We start from the raw sequence: 26,245 nt of genomic DNA, 5'->3' as shown, positions 1-26,245 counted from the left end.
AAGTGAAGAGAACTTAGGTCAGACCTGATCAAATCAAATCAAAACATAAGCAAACTCTTTGGAATTTGGAAGGAGACCTTAAGACAAACATCCAAAAATAATAACAGTACCAATTTAAAGATTTGGTACATAGTAACTTTACATGTATGCTTATATACTTCAGTATAATTATTTTTAACTTTCATTTTCTTATTGCTACTATAGATAACTAAACTAGAGGTAGCCAAATCTCCTAGGCCACTTCGAAATGAAAGGGGTTCTGTAGAAGAACAATTTATTTTAATGTGGAATATTCCTCAAAATCCCTTCTCTGGGATCTTTTTTAATATGCTCTGTGCATATTCTTTGTGCATATTATATTCTTAGTATGCACACTCTTATGTTGCTAATATCCTGTACTCTGGGAATTTTTACTGCTTTCTAAATAGTAACATTACTTTTGAAAATTTAGCAGGTCTTTATAAACAGTCTTCTATGTAAAACATGTTTTCAGAAAACTTCCTTTATGCCCTAATTCACTAATCATTCTGCTTTTGTTGTTAAATCTTTATTATTGAAAATTATTTATAATCACTTATTTGGAAAGTCTTCATTATATAGTCAAAGTCATAAGTATTTTTACCAGTTGTATGGAATACAAGCTGTGTTCTGAAGTCAGTTAACATTCGTTGGTATTGAAAAATTCCTCATGTCCATGATGACTCGTGTCTTTTGAAAACGAATATCCTATTCTAAATTTGAACAGTTTTGTCTAATTAGAAAACATGCTATAGTATTGTGAGTTGTTCTTGCATATGTAAATGTGTTTGTTAATGTATATGAATATATTATATGCCTATGCGTAATATTGATGGATATATAATTTATTGAAAATAAAAAGGTTAAATATGTTTCCTTTCAGAATCAAGCTTCCATATATTTCCCTATCAGTCTCAGATAGCAGTTTTTAAAGAGTTTCTACTAAGAGCAACAAAATATAACAAACTACAAATGCTTGGAGATGACTTGAAAACTGATAAGAAGATAATTCTGGTTGAAGTAAGTACAACTTTTAAAATCCTGCTGTAATTATTGAATAAATAATTGAAAGATATATCTTATATGATAATGATATTAACTCTCTCCATAGTATTAATAGTGGTAAAATAGTGTGGCTTTGTGATAGCAGAAACCTAAAAACCTGTTCAGTAAACTTGAATAGAGTAGCTGTAGGTTAAGGAACTTTAAAAATGAATGGCTTACGGTGAAGGGTTAAGGAAGTACAAATTAGTAGTTGATAGATGGTCACGGGGTGGGGGGGTTAGGGAGCAGGCATAGGGAAAGCAGTCAGCAATACTGTAATGGCTAGGTGTGGAGCCAGAGGGAAGATAAGAGTAATCAGGGGGCTATTTTTATAAACTATAAATGTCTAACCCATGTGCTGTATAGTTGGAACTAATTTAAAAAATCTTTTTTAAAAACTTAGTGGCTTAAGTTTAGAAAAGCAAAAGAAATATTTGGAAAATGATGTTAAGTGGAAATACTATAACCAGTAGTGACCCTAAGAAATTTGGTGTGAAAATTGGGTTTTTCATTGATGCATTACTGTTTAGGATATCAGTTTTTTCATATTTCCCTTAATTTCTACAAAAGTTCTAGCTACGATACATTGAATAGAAAACATTTTTTCCTGTGCTGGCAAATATAAATCTGAAAATAAATTTGCTTGGGACTAAAACTGAACAAGTATTTGTCATATGTTTTCAATAGGATTTACCTAACCAGTTTTATCGAGATTCTCATACTTTACATGAAGTTCTAAGGTGAGTTTCCGTGAAATTTTCTAAAACTCTAAATTAAATGGCAAGTGGCTTAAATTTCAACATTGCTATATTTTATTTTAGGAAGTATGTACAGATTGGTCGATGCCCTCTAATATTTATAATCTCTGACAGTCTCAGTGGAGATAATAATCAAAGGTTACTGTTTCCCAAAGAAATTCAAGAAGAGTGTGCTATATCAAACATTAGGTAAGAATGAAATTTCTGCTTATAATGTTCACATACAAATTGTATTTTTAAATTAATCATTTAACCACTATCTTTCTTTGTAAAACTTTTGACAGTTTCAACCCCGTGGCACCAACAATTATGATGAAATTTCTTAATCGAATAGTGACCATAGAGGCTAATAAGGTAAGTCTTTTAAAAACCGATTAATTTGAATCTTACATTATAATTATAGAAAACCAAACTTAATTGGTATTATGTAAACTTGAGGAGATGGAGACACATATTTTTCAGTTTTAAAATTAAAATTTTCTAATTTTTTAAATGACACTCATAAGATATGTCATTTTAGAAAACGTAGGAAGTATTGATTTAAAAAATTCTTAATCTTTTTCTACTATTAAACTTAGCTTTCTCTTTCACATCAAAGTAAATTTCCATTTGCTCCTTAGTATTCTAAATTGTGTCTGTTTTCAAGAAATTGTTTTTGCATCTAGGTACTTTAGTTATCAACAGTTAAGCTGCTTTTTCCTGTTGTCACTTTTTTTAATTTAGTAAGGTTTTTTCTGTGGTAAAAAGCACATCATTAACCATTTTTTCCAGCTTTATTGAGATATAATCATCTAAGTCTAAGTTAAAACATGTTGATTTGAAACACTTATGTATTGTAAAATGATTACCACCCATAGCATTACCTAATACCTCCATCACATCTCATAATTACCATTTCTTTTCGTGGTGAGAACATTTAAGATTTACTCTCTTAGCAATTTTCAAATATATAATACACTGTTACAGTGTTATTAAATATATCATCTTAAGCATTTTTAAGTGTTAAGTATGTTAACATTATTATGAAACAGCTCTTGTCACTTTTAATGTATCATTTTTTTCTATTTTTCAAATCAAGGTGATGTTAAAATAAATTGATGGAACTTCTGCTCCCAGCAGCATGATTCTAGATCGTACATGAAACTTGTGTGTGTGTTGCACTGCTAGATCCTAGGAATTGAGGGATCCAAATTAATTCCCAAGGGAGAGGTTGTTTTGAGGATTAAACAAAACAATGTATGTCTGTAGAGCATTTAACTAAGTCAATAATGATGAAAAAATAAGTGACTATTAATAATAAAGTCCAATAATGAGGAAGCAGTTACTGTGGTGAGCTATTATATTATTAATTAGAATTTTGAGAATATTTAGTGGCATAAGAAAATACAATTTAATGTCACATTAAAAATAACAAGAAACAAAGTTATATGATAATGCTGACAGTAGAAATGATATTTTCAGCCTTTTGTATGTCAGGCACTGTACAGAGTATTGTTATTTACCTGATCTTATTAAACCTTACCATAACAAAACAAAATTGTTACATTATCCCTATTGTACAGGTAAGGAAAATGAGCTTTGGGGGGAAATAACTTACATAGTATCCCACAACTATTAAATATCAGATGGGTTTGAAGTTTCGTTCTGACTTCAATTTACTGTGCTAAAGCAAAACAATTGTCAGTAAAAATAAGATATATATACACATACATATATATATATATACCTACACATACTAAAAGAAAGTATTTAAAATGCTAAGTGTGATTAGTTCTGGATAGTTGGATCACTTGTGATTTTTTTATTGCCTTTTCAAAAACTCTACATTCTCTACTATAAACAAATAATTACAAATTATAACTTAAAATTTTTTTAAACAAAAATTAAGAAATAGTAATATACTACTTTTATCACATTAACTGAAAACTTCTTTTAAGATTAAGTCATTAAATTGCAAAAAGCATTTACTTTGGTCAGTTGTATTATACTAGTAAAAAGAGAATACCATAACTTCTTCGTTATGTAGTTAACAAGCTATATCTTAAATAGCTGGTCTGCGAGAATATTAGAACTGTCATGATTGATATGGTACATCACAGGAGCAACAACAAGCACACTAGGCAAGTCCTTTAAGCTTTTATAAAATCAAATGTTATGATACTGTCTGGGGTCTCCGAGGATGATAATGATAGTATAGGAAGATCTAAAGAAAAGTTTAATCTCTGGCTTTCTGTAGCTAGTTAATTATATTAAGAAAGATTGTGACATCTTAGGTGAACTAGTTGTACAGTAGTCCCCCCTTATCTGTGGGGGATATGTTTCAAGACCCCCAATGGATGCCTGAAACTGTGGATAATGCTGAACCTCTATTTACTTTTGTTTTCCTATACATATCTATGATAAAACTTAATTTGTAAATTAGGCACAGTAAGAAATTAACAACAATAACTAACAATAAAATAAAAACAATTATAGCAATAAGATAAGAGTTGCTTGAACACAAGCACTGCAATACTGCAACAGTCAATCTTATAACCAAGATGGCTACTGAGTGACTAACTGGCGGGGATTATATACAGCTTGGACATACGAGACAAAGGGACGATTCATGTCCTGGGCAGAATGGACTAGACAGTTCAAGATTTCATCATGCTACTCAGAACGGCGTGCAATTTAAAACTTACGAATTGTGTATTTCTAGAGTTTTTATTTAATATTTTCAGACTGCAGTTGACCATGGGTAACTGAAACCATGGAAAGTGAAACCTTAGATAAAGTGGGACTACTGTAATAAGAAAGAGTGTTGAATATCTTAAATGTGTTGGGTTTTTTTTTAGTTTAAATAGATGTTTCTATATTTTTATAGGACAAATGATCTTTAGTCTTTTCTGAAATCATTAGATATGTAAAGTATGAAAAGAACTGCTGATCACGTATTTTAGCCACATCTACATGTTATAATAATTAACATCCATGTTATTTTCTTCAGCTACCAAGCATCATGATTTCAAATTACATTTCCTTTTTGGCCAGTAACCTGAATCTAGAATTTTTCAAAAACAAGTACTATCAAAACAATTTTTTAATGTATTTACAATAAAAATGAAGTTAATCTGGAAGAGAACTTCACAGGCATGAGCAAGAAAGTTTTATTAAAGAATGATGAAGAAAGACTTGCTATCTAGGTATTGAAATGTAATATAAAACCATGGAAATTACAACCATGTGGTATTGGGACAGTAATAGAGAAATAGAAGAATTAAAATGAGAAGACAGCACAGAGATAGATCAATATGTATAAATAGGAATTTTCTATATGAAATAAGTGAGGAAAGAGTTGACTATGATAGTTCATAAGTGGTGCCAAAACAATTGGATGTCCATATGGAAAAATATAAGGTCACATCTTTGCTTCATACTATGCACAAAAATAATTTCCAGGTGGATTAAAGGTTTAAATACAAAAATAAAAATTAGAAGAGTATTAGGAAAAAATAGCGACTTTAGGTTGTGGAAATCTTTCTAAGCCAGAAAAAAAGCCTGAAAACCATGGATTTACTTTTTAAGAATGAGAAACGTAGGAAATGACAAGGCATGGTAAGGTAGGTTAAAAGATAAGCATGAGAAATAGAATATATTTCTAATTTATGTAACAGAAAAAGCATTAACATCTGAATATGTAACAATGTGCCTATAAAAAAAGGCTAAGAACAGAAGCCAGTACACAAATATGAATGGCTGGTGGACATGAGGGGTGTTCAGTCCTACTCGTAATCAGAGAAATTCGTATCATATTCAGATACCAGTTTTCACGTATCAGATAGCAAAAAATTTTAAAGATTGATAAACAGGATTGCCAAAGATATGGAAATTGGGCACTCTCACATACCACTGGTAGAAAAAATAAAATTGATAATTGTTACACTCTACTTCTACGGAAATATTCATGCATGTTGGCAAAGATCTGTGTGTGTGTGCGTGTGTTTGTGTCTATAATGGTGAAAAACTGGAAATAATGTAAATATCCCTTTAGTGGGGAAAATATTAGTTAACTTACGGTATTCCTGTAACATTTTTTTTAAATGAAATAAAAAATGAAATAGTTTTAAAGCAGCTAACAGAGCACAAAGAATGATACTAAGTAAAAAATTAACTTGTAAATTAATATAGTATGATCCTACTTATGTTTGAAAAATTAACACTATATGTTTATATATGCTTATAGATACTATATAGTTATAGATCTTTATGCACAGAAAGTCTGGAAAATTATTCATTAGAATGTTAACAATTCTGACAATTCTGATTGGGGGAGACAAACAGGACAGTAACTTTTTCATAAAAACTTTTGAAACAGCTTTGCTTAATAAAGTTAAAATAAAATATATATTGAAGGATTGTAGCTCGGTACTATTTTTCTGTTTTAATCAATTTTTACAAGATCTAAAATGGGATGATCTGTGAATAGTCACATAAATTCAACTTAAGTCATATCAGTAAATTATTAGGAGTTTCTGAGTGGTGAGATAAGATAAATTTTTCTTGCCTTTTGTTTATATCACTACCAAGGGTATGATAGGTGGTGTGTATATATATTTTAATTTGCTTACATAAAAAATATACATGTATTTTTTTATATCTTAAATATCTGTATGAAACTTAGGCTATAAATATGAGTTGATGCAGTTGTGGCTTTTTAATACTAAACAGACTGATTTAATATGTTGAAAACCCAAGCATAGCAATTTTCATGTAAATTTCAAAGATTTCTCAAATTTTTTGTGTACTGTTTTTATTATGTTTTGCGATGTCTGGGTGTGTACATATATGTTTGTACATATATATGTGTGTATGTATAGTAAAAAATAGAGAACTCTAAAATATAACGCAGTCAAAGTAAAACAACATTTTATACTCTTAAGATTTTACGTTAAGCTGTGTTAAATGATTGACTCTTATACCTTTATAGGCAGATTATTATTTAATATGGAGGCTTTTTAACATTCAAATTTGAAAGATTCTAATGTACTTCCATTAAGATAAGAGAATAGGGGAGTTTTTTGGGTTTTGTTTTTGTTTTAGAAAAACATTTAAAAATATTTAATTTTCTCATTTTAGAATGGAGGAAATATTACTGTCCCTGATAAAACTTCTCTAGAGTTGCTCTGTCATGGATGTTCTGGTGATATCAGAAGTGCAATAAACAGTCTCCAGTTTTCTTCTTCAAAAGGTAACTATGGAAGATATATTCTTATAGGATTATATAGGTAACTGATTTTCTCTTAATTGTTCTTGAAATGAAATCAAACTAAACATTTTACCCTTTAATTGATGTATACCTGTCTTCACTTACTATTTTTTTATTGAGATAGTGTCATAAAATTATGTACACATGCATGCACATACCCATATGAATACATTATCGTATATATCTGTATATTGGAGATAAACCTAAGATTCATTTATGTGGTTCGTTACTTTACCTTTCAAAGTTAATTTGACTTCCTGAATGAAAATCTTGGCTCTGCCACTTAGCGATGACTTATTCTTACAAGTGACTTAATCTTTCTGTGCCTCTGTTTTCTCACCTTTTATATAAGAACCTGTCTCAAGAGTTATGTGAAGAGTAAGTGAAGTTATACTTGTAGAGTACTTATTCCAGTGCTTGACATACTAAGGGCTCAATAAATGGCCAGCTGTTAATGAATTTAATACCATTGTACTCAGGTGCGTTTACTTTTGAACTTATTTCATACAAATTTATATATGCTATAAATTAATAAATTAATTTCCCCCTACTATGTAAAAGAGGTGCATAGCCATACTACATTAAAAAGATTGCCCCACTATTGGCAATGAGTTACATTTTTACTCTAACAGTCATAGTTTAACTGTATACAGCCTTCATCTCAAAACATTTAACAAATAATTTGATGCTTAACATTGAGAAATTATTAAAAAATTAAAAGCCATCCTAAAAATCCACCTAAAATACTAGTTTTTACCCATAAGTATAATATACTCATTTAGTTTACATCTTTATTTTTCAAAATAACTGTAGAAAAATAAGAAGCCTAACACAACTGAAAACAGAATTCTGCTTATCCCTGTAGAAACATAGAGGTAAATAGTCCTTAGGTTCACTACTGGAATTAGGGGGTACGAAGGTTCAAGTGGGCCAGTTTGGGATCCTAACTACCATTTATAACATTTATTGCTCTGAGCTCAGACGTTGTAAAGGGAGGAAAATAAAAATTTTGAATGGATCAGGAACTGTATTAATAATGTGTGTGGTTTTTTGTTTTGTTTTGTTTTCATTTAATTCTCAGAACAGCCCAGTGAAATAGATAATACTAATATTCAAACCCAGATCCTATGTTCTTTTGGCTATCCCAGGCTGCTTTTCTTAAGTGATGCATTCTAAGTTTTAAACAGATTTACAGTGAAATTTGAACATAGACGTATTTTAAGTTGGAGACTGCCCAAATGAGAGAAGTAACAGAAAAGTTGTTAAGCATGTATTGCAGAACCAGACTGCCTGAATTCCAATCATTTATTAGTTTATAACCTTGAGCAGGTTACTTAACCTCTATATCTCATTTGTTAAAATCTGTATACTAATAGTTCTCTCCTAATAGAGTTATGAGGATTAAATTAGTTATTACATTCCATGCACCAAGAACAGTACCTTGCACATAACACTGTGAGAAGTCAAGGTGATATGACTATATTAGAGAGTATGTCCTTTGTTTATATGAAAACTTGAAATCTGTGTCATGAGATACTTTTAGAAGACAGTTATTTTGTTTTTAATAGTTTAGCAACCCAAAGAAGACTCTGACTCAGTTCACTTATTTTATAATAATTGTTCATTAGAAAAATATATTTTAATTAGAATGCTTATTGTAACTATATATGAAATGTTCTCAGTTTTAGCTTTCATATTTTAATTTTACTGTCATTTCGGTGTATATTATTTAGGAGGGAACAGTTTATGTCCAAGGAAAAAAGGAATATCTTCATTAAAATCAGATGCTGCACTGTCAAAATCAAAAAGAAGAAAAAAACCTGATAAGGTTTTTGAAAATCAAGAGGTCCAGGCTATTGGTGGCAAAGATGTTTCTCTCTTTCTCTTCAGAGCTTTGGGGAAAATACTATATTGCAAAAGTAAGAAGACCTTATACATTTTTAAAAATCTATTAGATATTAGTCTTACAACTGAAATAAATACCATATTTTTAAAATGTCATGTGTTTGGTTCTATTATAAGAAAAAACTAGAACAGATACTGTTTGGCAAGGTCTAAGACAAAGCAGGAAAGTATATTTAGAGTTTTTAGTGTATGAGTAGAATTAAACATAAAAACTAACTACTGTAGACCACATTCATATTTGTAAGTCTTTAAAATTATAGTTTGCTGAAGGTAAGCTATCAGTCCATCTAGACTGTTAGTGGCAAGTATTAGTCTCACAAAGCCCTCTTAGCCCTGCATTCTGGCTACCAGAGCCCTGGGCAAATTGCCAGGTAGTTTAAAGTTTCTTTGAAATCTCTTACATTTCTCTGTTCTCTTCACTAGCTCCTCTCTCCCCAGTTGGAGTTGTTCCATTCCCCTCTTCTGTCTTTGATGCCCACTTCCCTTCAGCCCCTCCATCCCAGTCACCCATCTCTAAGTTCTCAAATCATCTCTCCTTTCAATAAAATCCCAAACTCTGTTCTTTATATGGAAAATATTAGTTTTCAGTCTTATCCTGAAGGAAGAAAATTGAAAATTTTAAATTGATATGATGTGATGTTTATAAAGATTAAAACAATGTACACTTTTTTTGAAAGAAAACCATTGCTGTAGTTGAGAAGTTTTTATATTACAAAAGTAAACAACTTTGAACCGTAAAAGTCTTAAGTGTACAGTATCCTCAATATTCTTTCAGATAGTTTTTCAAATCCCTTATAAAAAAGCTGCATCAGAGTCACAAATGTACACAGACATTCACTGAAGCTTCATACCCATCATGCCTTACTATCTGAGACCATTTTCTGGTTGCCAAAAACCCAATTGCTTTAAACTACTGTTTTTATCTTCCTATAAAACTCTGCAAATACCTCTTATACCTGCTTTCCATCTTATCTTCTTTCCCTCTTTCTATTCTGTTGTGTCTATGTTTCTGCTTCATTCCCTCCTCACTACAGGCACCCTTCTTGTTTTAGGCCAATGTCTTTCAGCTTCTTCTTTCCATGTAGTCAGAAGTTGGGAATTCTAGATAGAAACCTTCATGCCACCTGAGGAAAATGAAACAGACATCACTTAGGTGGAAATGAAGACACTCCACTGTCCGTGGCCCCTCTGGACCAAATTGACCACACTGGTCCCTTTCCTTCTACCCTTTTCTTCCTCAACATTCTTTTATAACCTCTTGCATTAGGGAATGGGTTTTCCTTTTCTCTCATGCAGAGAGCAGCATCTGCCTGCATAGTAATATAAAGCAGTAAATACCTCTGTATTGAGATGAGAATCAAAAGAAGAAAGCAGCTCAGAGCTGGAAAGGTAAAAGGTGGAGTGCTTTAAGAAATCAAATATGTTAATTCTAGAAAATCCAAAATCTAGGCATCAGAATTCTAAATTTTTCTTGCCAATAGTGAGGCAACTCTCATATAACTTTCCAGTTATTTTATTTTTTTATTTTAACAACTCACTTAGTGTTTTGGGCTTTTTGTGCCTAAAGTGTTAAAAAAACCTTCAAATGAGAGGTACTGCAGAATTATTAAGATGATACTATTTTTAATAATTTGAGAAATTTTTTTATAGGAGCATCTTTAACAGAATTAGACTCACCTCGATTGCCCTCACATTTATCAGAGTATGAACGGGATACATTACTTGTTCAACCTGAGGTAAAGTCTTAAATAACACTTAGTACTATTTACAAGACAGATTATTTCCATTCGTGGGCATATACATTTGACCACTGCATTTTTACCAAAATTACATATATGTGCTTTTTCTCATATTATAGGAAGTAGTAGAAATGTCACACATGCCAGGAGAGTTATTTAATTTATATCTTCACCAAAACTACGTAGATTTCTTCATGGAAGTAGATGATCTTGTGAGAGCCAGTGAATTTCTGAGTTTTGCAGATATCCTCAGTGGTGACTGGAATGTAAGACCATTTGACTTAAATATTTTTGTTTATGAATATTTCCTCAAAATTGAGAAAGAATGTTTACTTTTATTTTTAATTATTTGACATGATTTTATATAACTTCTTAATAACTATGTTAAAATTAATTCATCCAACTCATTGTAATGAAGCTTCAGCGGTTAATCTGATTTTTTTGGTAAGAGTATAGCACTAATTTTTTCTAAAATTCTTCTAATTATAAAATTATATGTTCTGAAATTTTGACAACCATTGAAAAGTGATTAAAAGGGAAAGAACTGTGCTTTCTATATTTTCTGCTAGTTTCGTAATTTTTTTTCGCAAATTTGAAATTAGTCACTATAAAATTTGTAATTTTTTTTTAACGTTTAACACTGCTCTTACCAGTGTAGTAGCCACTAGACATATGTGGTGGCTATTTAAATTAAATTAAAAATTCAGTTGCTTGGTCACATTAGGCATATTTCTTGTTACACGTAGCTAGTGGCTACTGTACCAAACAGCCCGGATACAAAACATTTCTATCACAGAAAGTTCTGTTGGTTAACACTGTTTTGATATGCTAATATTTCTCTGTGTTACAAATATTGAAATAGCATTAAAAATTAAAATTAGGAAAGATACAATTAAAAAGCATAGTGTCTGTATCATATTTAGTTTCATTATTTAGCAGTTGTATTTGCCTAGTTTTTTTATATTTCTTTTTTTATTTCGAAATTTTCCAACCTATAGACAAATTTAAAGAACAGTACAATAAATACCTATATATCTAACTTTTATTTAGCAATTTTTCGCATTTTGCCACATCTGCTTAATCTCTCTGTATTTACACACTTGTTTTTGGCTGAATAATTAGAAAATAATTGCAAACATCATGACACTTAATACTTAAATATGCATAAGGACATTACTCTTATTACAAGTATTATAGCGCATCACACCTAAGAAAATTAACGTTAATTCAGTAACATGCTGTCCTTATTTCGATTTCCCCAGTTGTCTCAAAATGTATTTAAAGTTTTCTCCCAAGCCCATCCAACATCCAGTCAGTTTACATGTAGCATTTGATTGATATTTCCTGGTTAGATATGCTTTAAATAATCTTGTAGCATATTAGTTTTAGAGATGCATTGATTTTGAAAAAAGCGAACATAGAGTTATTAAATATGGTTAGTCTTTTTTTGGAACTCATAGTACCAATAGTACTATTTTATAAATATCTCATTTTCTTTATTTCACATCTTGTCCCCTTTTTCAGACACGCTCTTTACTCAGGGAATATAGTACATCTGTAGCTACGAGAGGTGTGATACATTCCAACAAAGCCCGAGGATTTGCTCATTGCCAAGGAGGAGGATCAAGTTTTCGACCTTTGCACAAACCCCAGTGGTTTCTAATAAATAAAAAGGTAAAAAAAAAAAAGAATTGTACACTTTCAATAGGTGAACTTTATGGTATGTAAATTATATGTCAGTAAAGTTATTTTTTTTAAGTTAAAAAATAATGTTTCATTCTGAATAAATACGAAGACTCACAATTTTCTTAAAATTATGATAAAACATACAAGGACAGTCTTAAATGCTTAGTAATTTTTCAAGGAAAACTTAAAATTTGAAAGCAAATACGTATTAGTTGACTGTTACTAGAATCAAAGTACAGTTATATTTTAGTTTTAATTGAAAATAAATTCTGGCTTTGCCTCTGACCATCTGGACAAGTTATTTTACCTAATAACTAATAAGCATTTATTTTCCATAGCTATAAATGGAGAAAATTGAATTCTAGAAGTCAAAAACAAGTACTCCAGAAGTTGAATATCACACACACAGATTTTTTTTTAATGAATTGCTAATCTTTAAAAATTAGTATTATTAAAACTCAGATATATATTTCTGGCTTCAGAATTTCTAGAATCTCAAAATAGAAAAAAAAAAAAAAGGAAAGGAAGGTAACATTGGGTCATATTTTTACGTGGCAGTGATCTGCTCAAGCCAGGTTGCATCTGGCCCTTGAAGACAGGAGTGGTTGGCACCACTGTCTCCAACTGTTCCACTGCACTGATTTATATTACCTGCCTGGCTTCTGTAGCATCTGAATATGAGACCCCCTGGACTAGGTCATCTCTAAGACGTCTTCCAGTTCTAAAATCATATCGCTAAGTATAAGTCTATAATTCATAAGCTATTTTTCCCAACAGATTTCTTAGGTAATTTTATGACGTTCAGGCAGTTTATGTTCATTACTGACTTGCTTTGCTCTTTATAGCACATATGTTAATTAAGCATTACATATATGAATTATTTCTCTAAGACTCAAAGCTCCTTGAAGGCAAGATTGTGCTTTTCTCTTTATCAGCCAAACAGGCACTTGTGTTACCTGAAGAAAATGAGTTCTTTCACTGAGAAACAATATCCTTATATAATTTGTGATGTGTGTATGCTCAAAAACAGAATTCTTGATATTTAAGATTTTTTTCCTTCTACTTAAAGTCTTAAAAAAATATTCTTATTGCTATTATGTCAAATGTGAAATAGTTGTGTAGGTAAAATGCTTTATTAGATAAAATACTAGGATAGTTATAAAAGGCTATTATATATAATCTCTTAAAAGTATATTTGTACTATATAAGCCCAGACTTTTGTGATATAATAAACTTAGTGTGTCTAGGAATATATATCCATATTTTTAATGTTATTTTTAATTTTGTCTTTTGCTTTAATACAGTATCGAGAAAATTGTCTGGCAGCAAAAGCACTTTTTTCTGACTTCTGTTTACCAACCTTATGCCTCCAAACTCAGTTGTTGCCATACCTTGCTTTGCTAACCATTCCAATGAGAAATCAAGGTAATAACATGGGTTTTTATTTTCCCCAAGAAGTACTGTTTTATAACATTATCTTTTTGTAGGTCAATTCGTTGCTGTTTACTAGTGAAACTGTTTTTTTTTCCTTTATTTTTTAATCCAGAATTATTACATGTTTTTTGATTAAAAAGAAATCAAATAATTCAGAACTATATAAAGTAAAAATTGAAAGTTCTCTATAACCATGGGTAATTCCTTTTGACAGATTGGTGAAAATTCTTCCAGACTTTTTTCTGTGTGTATACAAACATTAGGTATAAGCTTTAATTTGCTTATGTCACATACCATGAATAGCATTCCATATATTATAAGTTAGTGCTAAAGCACTCTAGAGGGCTGGGAAGTCCAAAATCAAGGTACCAGCTGATCCAGTGTCTGGTGAAGACCTACTCCCTAGTTTGCAGATGGCTATCTTTTCATATTCTCACATGCTAGAGAGTAGAACAAGAGAAAGCTCTCTCTGGGGTTCCTTTTATAAAGGCACTAATCCCATTTAGGAGGGCTCCACTCTTATGACTTAATTACTTCATAAGGCTCCACCTCCTAAAAACCATCACATTAGGGGTTATGACTTCAAAATGTTAATTTGAGTTGACAAAGACATTCACTTCATAAAGCAACAATGCTGAAATATATTGAAATCTTTTTCAACATTTATAATCTTATTGATTTTTTGTTTGATTTCAGTATTACAATGTCCATTAATAGTATATTTACATTGTCTTTCTAAGTTATGAAATTATAATGCTAAAGTATTATCTATGGCAATGCACATTTGCACGATTTATGTCTCCCGAGGTTTGCCTTTTTATTTTTCCATCATTTTTTCTTCTTTTTTACTGTGTATTTTAAAGGCCATATTTCATTAATAGCCCTAGGTCACATATCTGTGGTGCTGATCTTAAGATAGAACAGAGAGTTTGTGTAATATTTAAAATGTTAATAATCAACCACATAACTCAAACTTCAGAAATTGTTTGCTGGCTTATTGAAATATAATGGACAATTAGTTGCTCATACCTACATTGTGAAATTCAATGAGTTTTTTTTCGATTATAGATGGCATACTATAGAGGTACTAAATCTAGTTCCTCTCTTCTCCCTTACATATTTATTACAACATTGTTGACTATGTTCCTTATGCTATGCTTTATATCTCCATAACTATTTTGTAACTATCCATTTGTATTTCTTAACCCCTTTGCTCTTTTTAACCAGCTCCCCAATCCCCCTCCCATTTAGTAGCTCTCAAAAATAGTCTCTATGAGTTCGTTTCCTTTTTTGTTGTTGTTTATTTTGTTCTTTAGATTCCATACATATGTGAAATCATGTATTTGTTTTTCTCTGTCTGTCTTCATTCAGCGCAATACCCTCTAGGTCTATCATGCAATATCTTTTTCCATCCCCTTCCTTTTAGTCTGTGTGTGTCTTTTAATCTGAAGTGAGTCTCTTGTGGGCAGAATATGTAGGGGTCTTGTTTTCTTATCCTTTCAGCCTCCCTATCTTTTGGTTGGAGCATTTAACTCTTTTCTATTTGAGGTACTTGTTGATAGGTATGTAGTTATTACCATTCTTTATTCATGTTTGTGATACATGCTTTTTCTTCTTAAAGATGTCTTTCCAACCTGTTCTGTCATACTGGCTTGGTGGTGATAAATTTTTAGCTTATTTTTGTCTGGGAAGCTCTTTATCTGTCCTTCATCTCTAAATGATAGCTTTGCTGGATAAAGTATTCTTGGTTGTAGATCCTGGGTCTTCATCACTTTGAATATTTTTTGCCAAGCCCTTCTGTCCTGCATAGTTTGTTTTGAGAAATCAGCTGCCAGTCTTATGCATGCTCCCTTGTAGGTAACTAGCTGCTTTTCTCTTGCTACTCTTATGATTTTCTCTTTGTAGTTAACCTTTGGCAATTTAATTATAATGTGTCTTAGTGTGGCCCTCTATGGATTCATCTTTTTTGGGAGTCTCTGAACTTCTTCAGTTTGTATGTCTATTTCCTTCACTAGGTTAGGGAAGTTTTCCATCATTATTTCTTCAAATAGCTTTTCAACTTGGTCTCATCTCCTTCAGATACTCCTATTACACGGATGTTTTTACATTTAATTTTGTCCCGTAGGCTTCTTAAATTATTAGTATAGTCTCGGCTTCTTTTTTCTGGCCATTCTGATTGCCTTGGCTTCCCCATCCTCTATATCAGTGGTTCAAACCTCTTTTTCATCCACTCTGTTGATTCTCTCTAATATGCTCTTTTTCTCAGATAAATGTATTCTTTATTTCTGACTGGTTTCCTTTTATAATTTCCATTTCCATTTTTTGTTTTTTTATCTTTTAGTTAAAGTTCTCACTGAGTTCATCTACACTTCTCTTAAGTTCATTGAGCATTTTTATAACCAATGTTTTGAACACTGAATCTGTTAGATTACTTGACTCCATTTTTCCTGGATCTCTGTTCTGTTCTATTATTTCATTTCTACTTCTTTGTCTTCCCATTTTGGCTGCCTTTCTGTGTCTGTTTCTATATTCTAAGCAAAGCTCCTAACTCTCCTGGCCTTATTAGCATGGCTTTGTGTGGTAGGTGTCCAGTGACACAGTCCTGAGAAGGGCTCAGTTACAGGCCAAGTTTAGACCAAGCCTGTGCCCCTTCGGGGCCACCTGTTAAGATTCAGCAAGCAGGGAGTGGAAAAAAATGGCATAGATGATAGAGGCTCTGTTAATCCCCCTGGCAACCAAATCAAAGTTGTGACAGAAACAAGGAGCAGCAGCAAGGAAAAATCACCTGGGATCTAGAGGAACAAACCATATACCTAGGGAGACGTCCAAGAAAATACCCTGCAACGGCAGAAGGTAGGACGGGGCGAGGACAAGGGCTGCCCCGTTCCAAGCGTCTAAGTGAGATGGAGGCTGCGGCAGTGGCAGACGCCTCTTAAAGGGGCCACGTCCGCGAGCAGATTTTCACGGTGACATCAGTGCTGTTCGGTTGCACACGGGGCACCACGGACTTAAAGGGAGACATTGTCAGAATGAGGGCTGAGGCAAGACTCACTCTGTACAGAAGTGCCGGTGGTACCCATTGTTCCCTGTTGAGCCCTCCCTGCTCCCATTGTGCGGACATAGCACCGCCATTGCCATGATGTCTTCAAACTGGATAACAGAGGTCGCTCCGCCCGGAGGATTCCCTGAAAACCCGCTTCCTCCAACTAGTGGCTCCACCCAAGCCACATCCAGGTGTATCCTCAGCAAGTCAGGTGCTCCTTGCTGAGACTCACACTGGAGGCAGCTGACCTTGGTTTCTTATGTGTCCTTTTGAGGCAACTATAAGCATAGCATCTGTGGATTGCTTGCTGAATCTTAACAGGTGGCCCCGGAGGGTTAGAGGCTTGGGCTAAGTTTGGACTGCAACTGAACCCCTCTCAGTACTGTGCCACTGGACACCTACTTCACAAATCCACACTAATAAGACCAGGAGACTTAGGAGCTTTGCTTAGTACATAGAAACAGACACGGAAAGGCAGCCAAAATGAGAAGTCGAAGAAGCAGAAATCACATGAGAGAAGAGAACAGAACAGATCCTATTATAGTTGAGTCAAGTAATCTAACAGATTCAGAGTTCAAAACACTGGTTATAAAGATGCTCAATGAACTTTTGGGAAGTGTAGATAAATTCAGGGAGAACTTCAACAAAGAGATAAAAAACATAAAAATGAAAGTAGAAATTATAAAAGGGAACCAACCTGAAATGAAGAACACATTATCTGAGATGAGAAGTATATTAAATGGAATAAACAAAGGAATAAAGTGAATAAAGAAGAGGATCCGATGCCCTGTGTAGAGGACAGGAAAGCCAATCAGAACACTCAATTAGAATGGCAAGAAAAAAGATGCCAAGACTATAAAAATAATTTAAGGAGGATATGGGACAATATTAAGACTCCAAATATTCGTCTGATCGGCGTAACTGAAGAAAATCAAGATGTTGAACAGCTATTTGAAGAAATAATGTTGGAAAACTTTCCTAACCTAGTGAAGGAAATGGACATAAAACCTCAGGAAGCTCAGGGAATTCCAAAAATCAGAGATCCAAAGAGGCCCACACCAAGATACATCATAATTAAAATGCCAAAGGTTAACTACAAAGAAAGAATATTAAAAGCATCAAGAGAAAATTACCTACAAGGGAACACCCATAAAACTGGCAGCTGATTTCTCAAAACAAACTAAGCAGGACAGAGGGGCTTGGCAAAAAATATTCAACGAGATGAAGACCCAAGATCTACAACCAAGAATACTTTATCCAGCAAAGCTATCATTTAGAGATAAAGGCCAGATAAAGAGCTTCCCAGACAAAAGTAAGCTAAAGGAATTTATCACCACCAAGCCAGTATTACAGGAAAAGTTGGAGGGACTTCTTTAAGAAGAAAAAACATGTATCAAACAGGAATAATTAATGGTAACAACTACATTCCTATTAATAAATACCTTAAATGGAGAAGAATTAAATGCTGCAGCCAAAAGATAAAGTGGCTGAAAGGGTAAGAAAACAAGATTCCTACATATGAAAAGGAAGGGGATGGAACAAGATATTGCTTTGATGGACCTAGAAGGTTTTTAAGTCAGACAGAGATAAACACTATATGATTTCACTTATATGCACCATCTAAGGAATAAAAAGAACAAACTGAAAAACAGACTCACAAATATAGTGGACAATTTGGTGATGGACAGAGGTGAGGGAGGTTTTGGGGGCTGGGAGAATGGGGTGAAGGGTTAAACAAGTATAAATTAGTAGCTGATGGATGGTCACAGGGATGGGGAGCATGGCACAGGTAATGCAGTTAGCATTAATAAGTTGGTGGTGGGTCAAGAGGGAGGGTGCAATTGGGATTGTTTTATAAATTAGATGTCTAACCAATATATTGTATACTTGAAACTAAATTTTAAAAAATTAAAAACCAAAAGATTCAGCAAGCAATCTGCAGATGCTGTGCTTATAGTTGCCTCAAGAGGCCACGCCAGAAACCGAGGCCAGCTGCCACTAGTGTGGGTCTTGCAGCTGCTCAGCAAGGAACACCGCATTCACCAAGGGTAAAACTGGATGTGGCTTGGTTGGGGCTGCCATTTGGGGAAGGCAGAGTTTCAGGGAGTCTTCTGGGCAGAGGGACCTCTATTATTTATAGTTCGATGATGTCTCAGCTGTATCGGTTCTGTGTCCACACACTGGGAAGGGGGAGGGCTCAACAGGAACAATGGATACCATCAGCATTTCTGCCCAGGAGAAAGCGTTGACTCTGGCCCTTGCTCTGACAACTCCATGTCCCCCGGTAAGTCCCTGGTGCCACCCAAGCAGCCAACCCAGTGCTCAGAGCGAGCAAGTCTGTCACGGTGAAATTTCAGTTGCAGAAATGGCCTTTAAGGAATGTCGACACTTTCTGGCTGCAGCTGCTGTAGCCTCTGTCTCACTCAGCGGCTCAGGACCAGGAAGCCTCGCACCTTCACCCCCTCCTACTTCCTACCGTTGCAGGGTGATTTCTTATTTCTCTCCCTAGTTGTAGGGCTTATGTTCATCTAGAACCAGGCAACACTGCTTGCTGTTTGCTCCATATTTCCATCACAACTTTGATTTGGTCGCAAGAGGGATGAACAAAGCTTTTTCATCTACACCATTTTGCCCAGGCTCAAATTTCAGAAATTTTAAAGATAGGGTTTGCCATATGACTGATCCGAAGAGAGTAATGATTAGAGTAAATGTCTACTTTCATGCAATAAGAGTCTCATCTTATGGCCTTTTAAGAGTATTGATACTTAAAAGATTTAAAATAGTCTACATTCATAGGCTCAAAAGTGGGATGACTTTTGAGCATTGGATATGATTAATCTGTGGGTCAGAATCCAGAGATTTCCCTATCCTTGCCTATTATTTTAAAGATTATACTAGCTTTTTAACTTTATTCTTAAGTAGTTTCAAACTTAGAGAAAAGTTACAAAAATGGTAGGAAAGAATTCTTATGTATCCTTCACCAAGATTCCTGTTTTCAATTTTTACCATATTTACCTTTTATTCTCTCTCTTTATGTGGACACACACACGTTTTTTTTCTGATCCATATTTGAGTAAATTGCAGGCATGATGCCCATTATTCTTAAACACTTTCACATATATTTCCTGAAAACAAGGGCATTCTACATAACCACAGTATACACATCAAAATCAGGAAATTAACTTCGATATACTATACTACCATCTAATTTATACACATTCAGTTCAATTTTTGCCAGTTGTCCTAATAATGTCCTTTGTACGATAACAACAAAAACTTGTTCTCTTTCTTGTCCAGAATCCAAGACAAAATCACATGATGTATTTAGTTACCGTGTCTCTTTATTCTCCTTTGATCTGAAACAGTACTTTAGTCTTTTTTGTTGATGACATCTTTGAAGCATATAGGACAATTACTATGTAGAGACTTTCTCAGATTTGTGTGGTGATTCCTCATAAGCGGATTCAGGATATGTATATTTGGCAGGAATACCACAAGTGATGCTCTATTCTTAGTGCATTGTATCAAGAGAATATTATATCAATTTATACTGTTACTTGTGAAGTTTTACTATTTGGTATCTCTCAGGTTTTCTAATGTAAACTTATTAAGTATTTTGTCAGGAGATACTTGAGACTATGTTAGTATCCTGTTTCTCATTAAAATTTCACCACTAGTCATAGCATCTATGGATGATTATTTCCTAAATCTGTGATGGCTGGCAAATAAATGGTGCTTTTCTCATGGCATTTTTCTTTTTACATTCATGTTGGTGAATTGTACTGTGAGCTATCGTTTCTCCCACATTTGTCTGTCTGTCTGTTTATATTAGTATGGACTCCCAATTTTTATTTTTTCAGTTGTAGTTCCTTTCTCTCATTTATTTTGGTCTTACATTGTCCAGATTTGGCCCATGCAAGCTACTTTAAGGTAGCTCTGTACCTTTTGATTTGTATTGGTTACTCTTTGAGTACTTTCTTTCTCATAGAAAGTGTTCTAATATCATTTTATGCTTTCCCTACCTCAGTCCTGGAATCAGGAATTTCAAGGAGCCTTGGTTTTTTAATTGGATATGGTATTTAGAAATTAGGATCTAGGCGCTATGTATGCTCATGCTGCTGGAGTGTCATTGTTTCTAGGCTCTTTCAGTGGTACAAATCTTGGAAGGTTGTGTGTGTGTGTGTGTGTGTGTGTGTGTGTGTGTGTGTGTGTAACATGAGTTAACACCGTTACCTTCAATTTCACTCTGACATCACAGAGTTTAACTTTTTTCCTCTTAGTATCTGTACCTCCCTTCTTGAACAATGAAAAATTTTCTCCCATTTTGTTAAATGCATTTATTTACTCAGTTCCTCTGTCTAATATCTCCTGACAGTGCAGGCTTTTTTCAGTCCCAGCCCTACTGCCACCAACTCATGTTGGCCATGGTCCATGTCCCCATCCCAGCTGTAGGACTGAGAATCAGTTTGATTAGCAAGCATTTCCTTGGACCAGGAACATCAGCATCACCTGGAAACTTGAGAGAAATGTAGAATCTTAGGTCTCACCCAAGACCTACTGAAAAAATGTGCATTTTAACAAGATTTTCCAGTGAGTCTTATGCAGGAGATATTTGAGGAGTTTGAGAAGTACTGGTTTAGATTACTTACATTGGAATCATTTAGAGAATCACTGATCCATTAGTTGAAAATTCATATTCTAAGAACAGAGCTCCAAGTATCCAAAAGCCTTCATAGTGTTAGATTTGCAAACTTTTAAAAGGTTTATAAAACTTAGTCAAAAATAGGATGTTTGGCTTTTTATTATCAATTTTTAATCCCTTTTCTTTAATTTTGTGTACTTTGTCATTTCAGACATTATTTCTTTGTAATTTTTCTGCTCCTTTCTGTCCTCTTTTCTAGTTCTCCATTAGTATTTGTTGGAATGCTTAAAGGTATCCACATTCTGCTGATATCTTTGTTCGTTTTCCTTCATTCAGTTTTCTCTTTGATTGCATAATCTCTATCAACATATGTTCAAGTTGACTGTCTTCTGCCATTCAAATCTACTATTGAGCCCCACTAGTGAATTTTTCATTTTGGTTGTACTTTCCAACTCCAAAATTTCTATTTGGTTCTTTCTGTAATTTGTCTCTGTATTGATATTCTTTATTTGATGAGACGTTATTACAGCTCCCTTTGCTTCTTTGAGCATGGTTTCCTTTTGTTCTTTGAACATATTTATAATAGCTCTTTTGAAGTATTTTTCTATTAAATTTAATGTCTGGGTCCTCTCAGTTTCTGTTGCCTACCCTTTTCCTGTGTATGGGTCACACTTTCTTGTTTCTTTACATAGTCTCATAATGTTTTGTTAAAGATTGAACATTTTAGGTTACATATCATAGCAACTCTGGATACCGATTTCTTTCCACCTTCTGGGGCTTGTTTTTATTGTTTTTTGCTTGTTTATTTGGTTAGTGACATGGCTAAACCACTTTAATAAAGTCTAATTCCCCCTGTAGTATTAAGCCTTTGTCACTCCTCAGAGAGCTCAGCCTTGAGCACATCCAAATCACCTTGGGGTGACAGTGATTTTAGCAGGGATCTCTTTGACTGCTTTTATTTATCGATTAAACTGTCTGCCTTGTTTGATATCACACTCATTTGTTCTGCTCCACTAATTAATTACTAGCCGATTGCTCTGTTTTCAACAGTTCCAGGGGCATGAATTATCCCACAGTCTGATCAATTTAAATTTGGGAAGCATAGACTTTTTTGAGGCATGTCTCAGATTTGTTCTGACCCCAGGAGGTCTCTTCTTAGCTGTCTGTTTCTCTGGTTCTTTCTGATGAAGTAGCTGGCTTATGTTTAGCTTGTTACTCTTAATTTAGAGGAGCCATTGATTTCAGGAAGGTCTTTAATCCTGAGCTTCTCCACACTTTGTTTTAAATAAAGTCAGATCCTTTTGGTAAAGCTTCAGAGCTCTTCTTTCCTATGGAATTCCTCTTTCCCCAGGGCAAAATCCCAGAGCTACTATTCTGGGTGTATGTTCAACTGGAGGTAACCTCTGATCTTCTTGGCTTGGCCTATCCCCGTGTGGACCCTCTGCCCTATGAATGAGCTGGGGTGAGGGCCATCTCAGTTTGTGAAGGAGGTGGTATTCTTGTCCTGCTGGGCCACTGGAATAGAACTTCCATCCTGTGGGTGGAGACTGGGTGGAGAAAGGGAGTACCAAACTTTTGGCTAGACACACTCACCAGCAAGGGAGCCCTTTTTTGGCTGCACCTAACTGGAGCGAGGGCTCCCTAAAGCTGAGGAAAGGAAGGAGCAGGTCATGGTTCAAATGCTGCAGACTCTTATTTGATTTTCTTGAGTAAATGTTTCCTTATAAAATTTATCATCTTAAACCATTTTTTAGTATACAGTTCACTGTTGCTAAACATATTCACCTGTTCAGCCAATCTACAGAACTTCGTCATCTTACAAAACTGAAACTATATACATTAAACACTACCTCACCACGCCTGCCAATACCACCCATCTTCTGTCTCTATGTATTCGACTACTCCAGGTAACTCACATAAGTCAAATCATACAGTATTTGTTTTTTTGTGATTGACTTCTTTCACTTAGCATGTCATCACAGTTTATTCGTGTATAGCATATGTCAGAATTTTTTTTAAAGGCTAACTGTTATGTATATACCACATTGTGTTTATCCATTCATCTGTCACTAGACAATTGCTTCCACATTTTGGCTGTTGCAAATAGTGCTGCTGTGAACATGAGTATACAGATAACTCTTTGAGATCCTACTTTCTGTTCTTTTTTGGGTATATACCCAGAAGTAGAATAGTAAGATCATACAGTAATTCTATCTTTCATTTTTACCATTTTCCACATCAGCTACAGCATTTTATGTTCCCAGCAGCGATGCAAAAAGTTCTGATTTCTCCACATTCTTGTTGAACTGTTTTGTTTTGTTTGTTTGTTTTTGATAATAGTCATCTTAAGGGGTATGAAATAGTATCTAGTGGTTTTGATTTACATTTTCCTAATTAATGAATTTGGGCATCTTTTCATGTCATTATTGGCCATTTGTATATCTTCTTTGGACAAATGTCTATTTAAAGCTTTTTAAAAATTTCTGTTTCAGCTCAGATTTCTTTTATCCAAGATATTGGAAGGCTTCCTCTGACGCGACACTTTGGAAGGTATGCTGATAATTTTAATTTTCAAGAGCTGTTACTGAAATGTCCATTGACTACGTTGTCTGTTTTTTTCAATATACAGTCAGTAAATGTTATCTGTTAAATCCAAGAACTACATATTGGATCCAGTGATTAAAGATCATATGATTGTATTGTAGACCCATCATTTTATTACATTTAAAAGCATATTTTCACCAGCTTACAATGGAAAAAGACTTAATAGAATCATGGAATCACAAAGGCAGAGGAATCTTTAAATTCTCTAGTTCAACAAATCTTTCATATCCGGAAATCCCTTTTTAGCTTTCCTGTTAAGAGATGTCTAAGAACACTTAGTCTATGTTTGAAGCCTGAAATGACCAGGAACTACAAAAGCACTGTTATTGTTTCAGCTATTTGATCTGACTTGGGAGGCAGGATTTGTCAGTGCTACTTATTAAATGACTAGTTTGTTATCTTTCATTTATGATGACCACATTTAACATTATCTTTGCTTCCTATTGAATGATATTAAATATTAATATTTAGCTAATTAATATTTTAATAGCTGCATAGTTTCCTATAATTCAACCTATACCTTATTTTTGTACATTTAGCTTATTTCCAACTTTTATTATCACAGACTTCCTTATAGCTAAATCATTATACACATCAAATACTATTTCTAGGATGAATTCCTAGAAATAAAATTGCTGGATTAATCAATATACATCTTTCTGAGGCCCTTGCTCTCTATTGCCAGATTGCTTCCAAGAGTATGTTGACAATTTTATGCCCTCTTTAGTGTATCTTGTATTCACTGGGTTTTATTATTTTAAAAGGTCTTTGCCAGTTTAAAAAATGACAGTAGTAGCTCATTATTTTAATTTCCATTTTTAAAATTATAAATTAGGTTGAACAATTTATTTTATTGCCATTGATATTTTTTCTATAAGTTTTCTGTGTTTTATATCTTTTTCTGTTTAATTTCTTTTAATTTGTAAGAACTCTTTACTAAAGACATTAATCAGCTCGTTTGTATTGTAAGTTGTAATGATTTATTCACAACTTGTAATTTACCTTGTACTTTTTTGTTTATATTGTTAAATAAATTAAAAGGCCTGGCTAAAAAGTAGAATGAAGGTAAATGAAAGCTACAGGAGATGCCTTCAGAATCATCTTACTTGTGGTATAATTTAAAGGAATCCCCTCTTTTGGTTATTAATGCCTGCATTATAAATCTGGCAGATTGAAAATGGAAGCCCTGACTGACAGGGAGCATGGAATGATAGACCCAGAAAGTGAAGATGAAGCCCAGCTTAAGCGAGGGCAGCCTGCAGAGGAAGCTCTGGATGAACCCACTCAGACTGCTGATCCTGAAACCTGGTCCCCTCCCTTGAGTCAGAATAGTGGGAGTGAACTGCCTGCGAGCCAGCCTCAGCCCTTTTCAGTGCAGGAAGACATGGAAGAAGACAACATGATAATAGAAGACTATGAGAGCGATGGGACATAGAAACCAGCCTGCTAATCACATAGTACTTGACAGATTTTTATTAGTTTTATTCAGTGGTACTTGTACAGGCGTAATATGCTTTGCAAGTAAATTACAACTTAAATCTTCACTCTTGTGGTTGCTCAGCACAAGAAACTAATTCTTTTGTCATCTTGAAGTAAATCGAAGATCAAGCCTTCAAATAATATCTTAATTTTTTTCTCCAGTATTTATTTAGTCTTGTGAGTGGTATTGGGAGGGGAGGTCAGTGTGTATGAAGTGTATTTGAACATTATGCCAAATATCAGAAAATGTGAAGGAATAATTCAGAATACAGAAACTTTATGGGGTTGTAAATACGAATTAAAAGACAGTTTAGTATACAATTATGAGTGTAAATAAACTTTGTGCCTTAATCACAGTTTCTTTGTGGTCTCTGGCTTCTCAGATACCATTTTTATATGTTGTACAGTGGAATATTTTAGATACCTCTTGGAAAGAAATTATTTTACATAATTTATATCAAAATTAAAACGTTGAATTTATTTTTGTTTCTAACATCTTTTAATATTTTCCTAACATGTACTGTCTACCATGCGTCATTGAGCATAGTATGTGAATCTCCATCCAGTGTCAAAACTTTTCAAAAAATAGGAGGTGGATGGCAGCCTTGCGATGAGAACTCTCCGAAGGGATTAATCACACCCCAA

The 26,245-nt window shown here is 33.7% G+C and overlaps 1 protein-coding gene across 5 annotated transcripts in view; it reads left to right on the top strand.

The window, feature by feature from the left end:
• RAD17 (RAD17 checkpoint clamp loader component) overlaps positions 1-25,956 on the top strand; it is a 35,638-nt gene extending 9,682 nt beyond the window's left edge. For 4 of the 5 annotated variants that reach the window (XM_011372749.2, XM_023538125.1, XM_023538126.1 and 1 more), the window contains 12 exons: positions 902-1,038; positions 1,750-1,802; positions 1,884-2,009; positions 2,105-2,174; positions 6,939-7,050; positions 8,802-8,987; positions 10,624-10,709; positions 10,832-10,978; positions 12,237-12,386; positions 13,703-13,823; positions 24,010-24,067; positions 25,292-25,956. In XM_011372749.2, the coding sequence (XP_011371051.1) occupies positions 902-1,038; positions 1,750-1,802; positions 1,884-2,009; positions 2,105-2,174; positions 6,939-7,050; positions 8,802-8,987; positions 10,624-10,709; positions 10,832-10,978; positions 12,237-12,386; positions 13,703-13,823; positions 24,010-24,067; positions 25,292-25,556 (1,511 nt within the window). In that variant the 3' untranslated portion in view covers positions 25,557-25,956. The remainder of the gene's footprint in view (positions 1-901; positions 1,039-1,749; positions 1,803-1,883; positions 2,010-2,104; positions 2,175-6,938; positions 7,051-8,801; positions 8,988-10,623; positions 10,710-10,831; positions 10,979-12,236; positions 12,387-13,702; positions 13,824-24,009; positions 24,068-25,291) is intronic. The other variant, XM_023538127.1, reaches the window with a different exon arrangement.
• Positions 25,957-26,245: the final 289 nt, after the last annotated feature.

The sequence above is a fragment of the Pteropus vampyrus genome, unplaced genomic scaffold (assembly GCF_000151845.1).
Source record: "Pteropus vampyrus isolate Shadow unplaced genomic scaffold, Pvam_2.0 Scaffold213, whole genome shotgun sequence".
NCBI classification, from domain to species: Eukaryota; Metazoa; Chordata; class Mammalia; order Chiroptera; family Pteropodidae; genus Pteropus; species Pteropus vampyrus.
The sequence above is the reverse complement of the archived record's forward strand: the minus strand, read 5'-3'. Positions and strand labels throughout refer to the sequence as shown.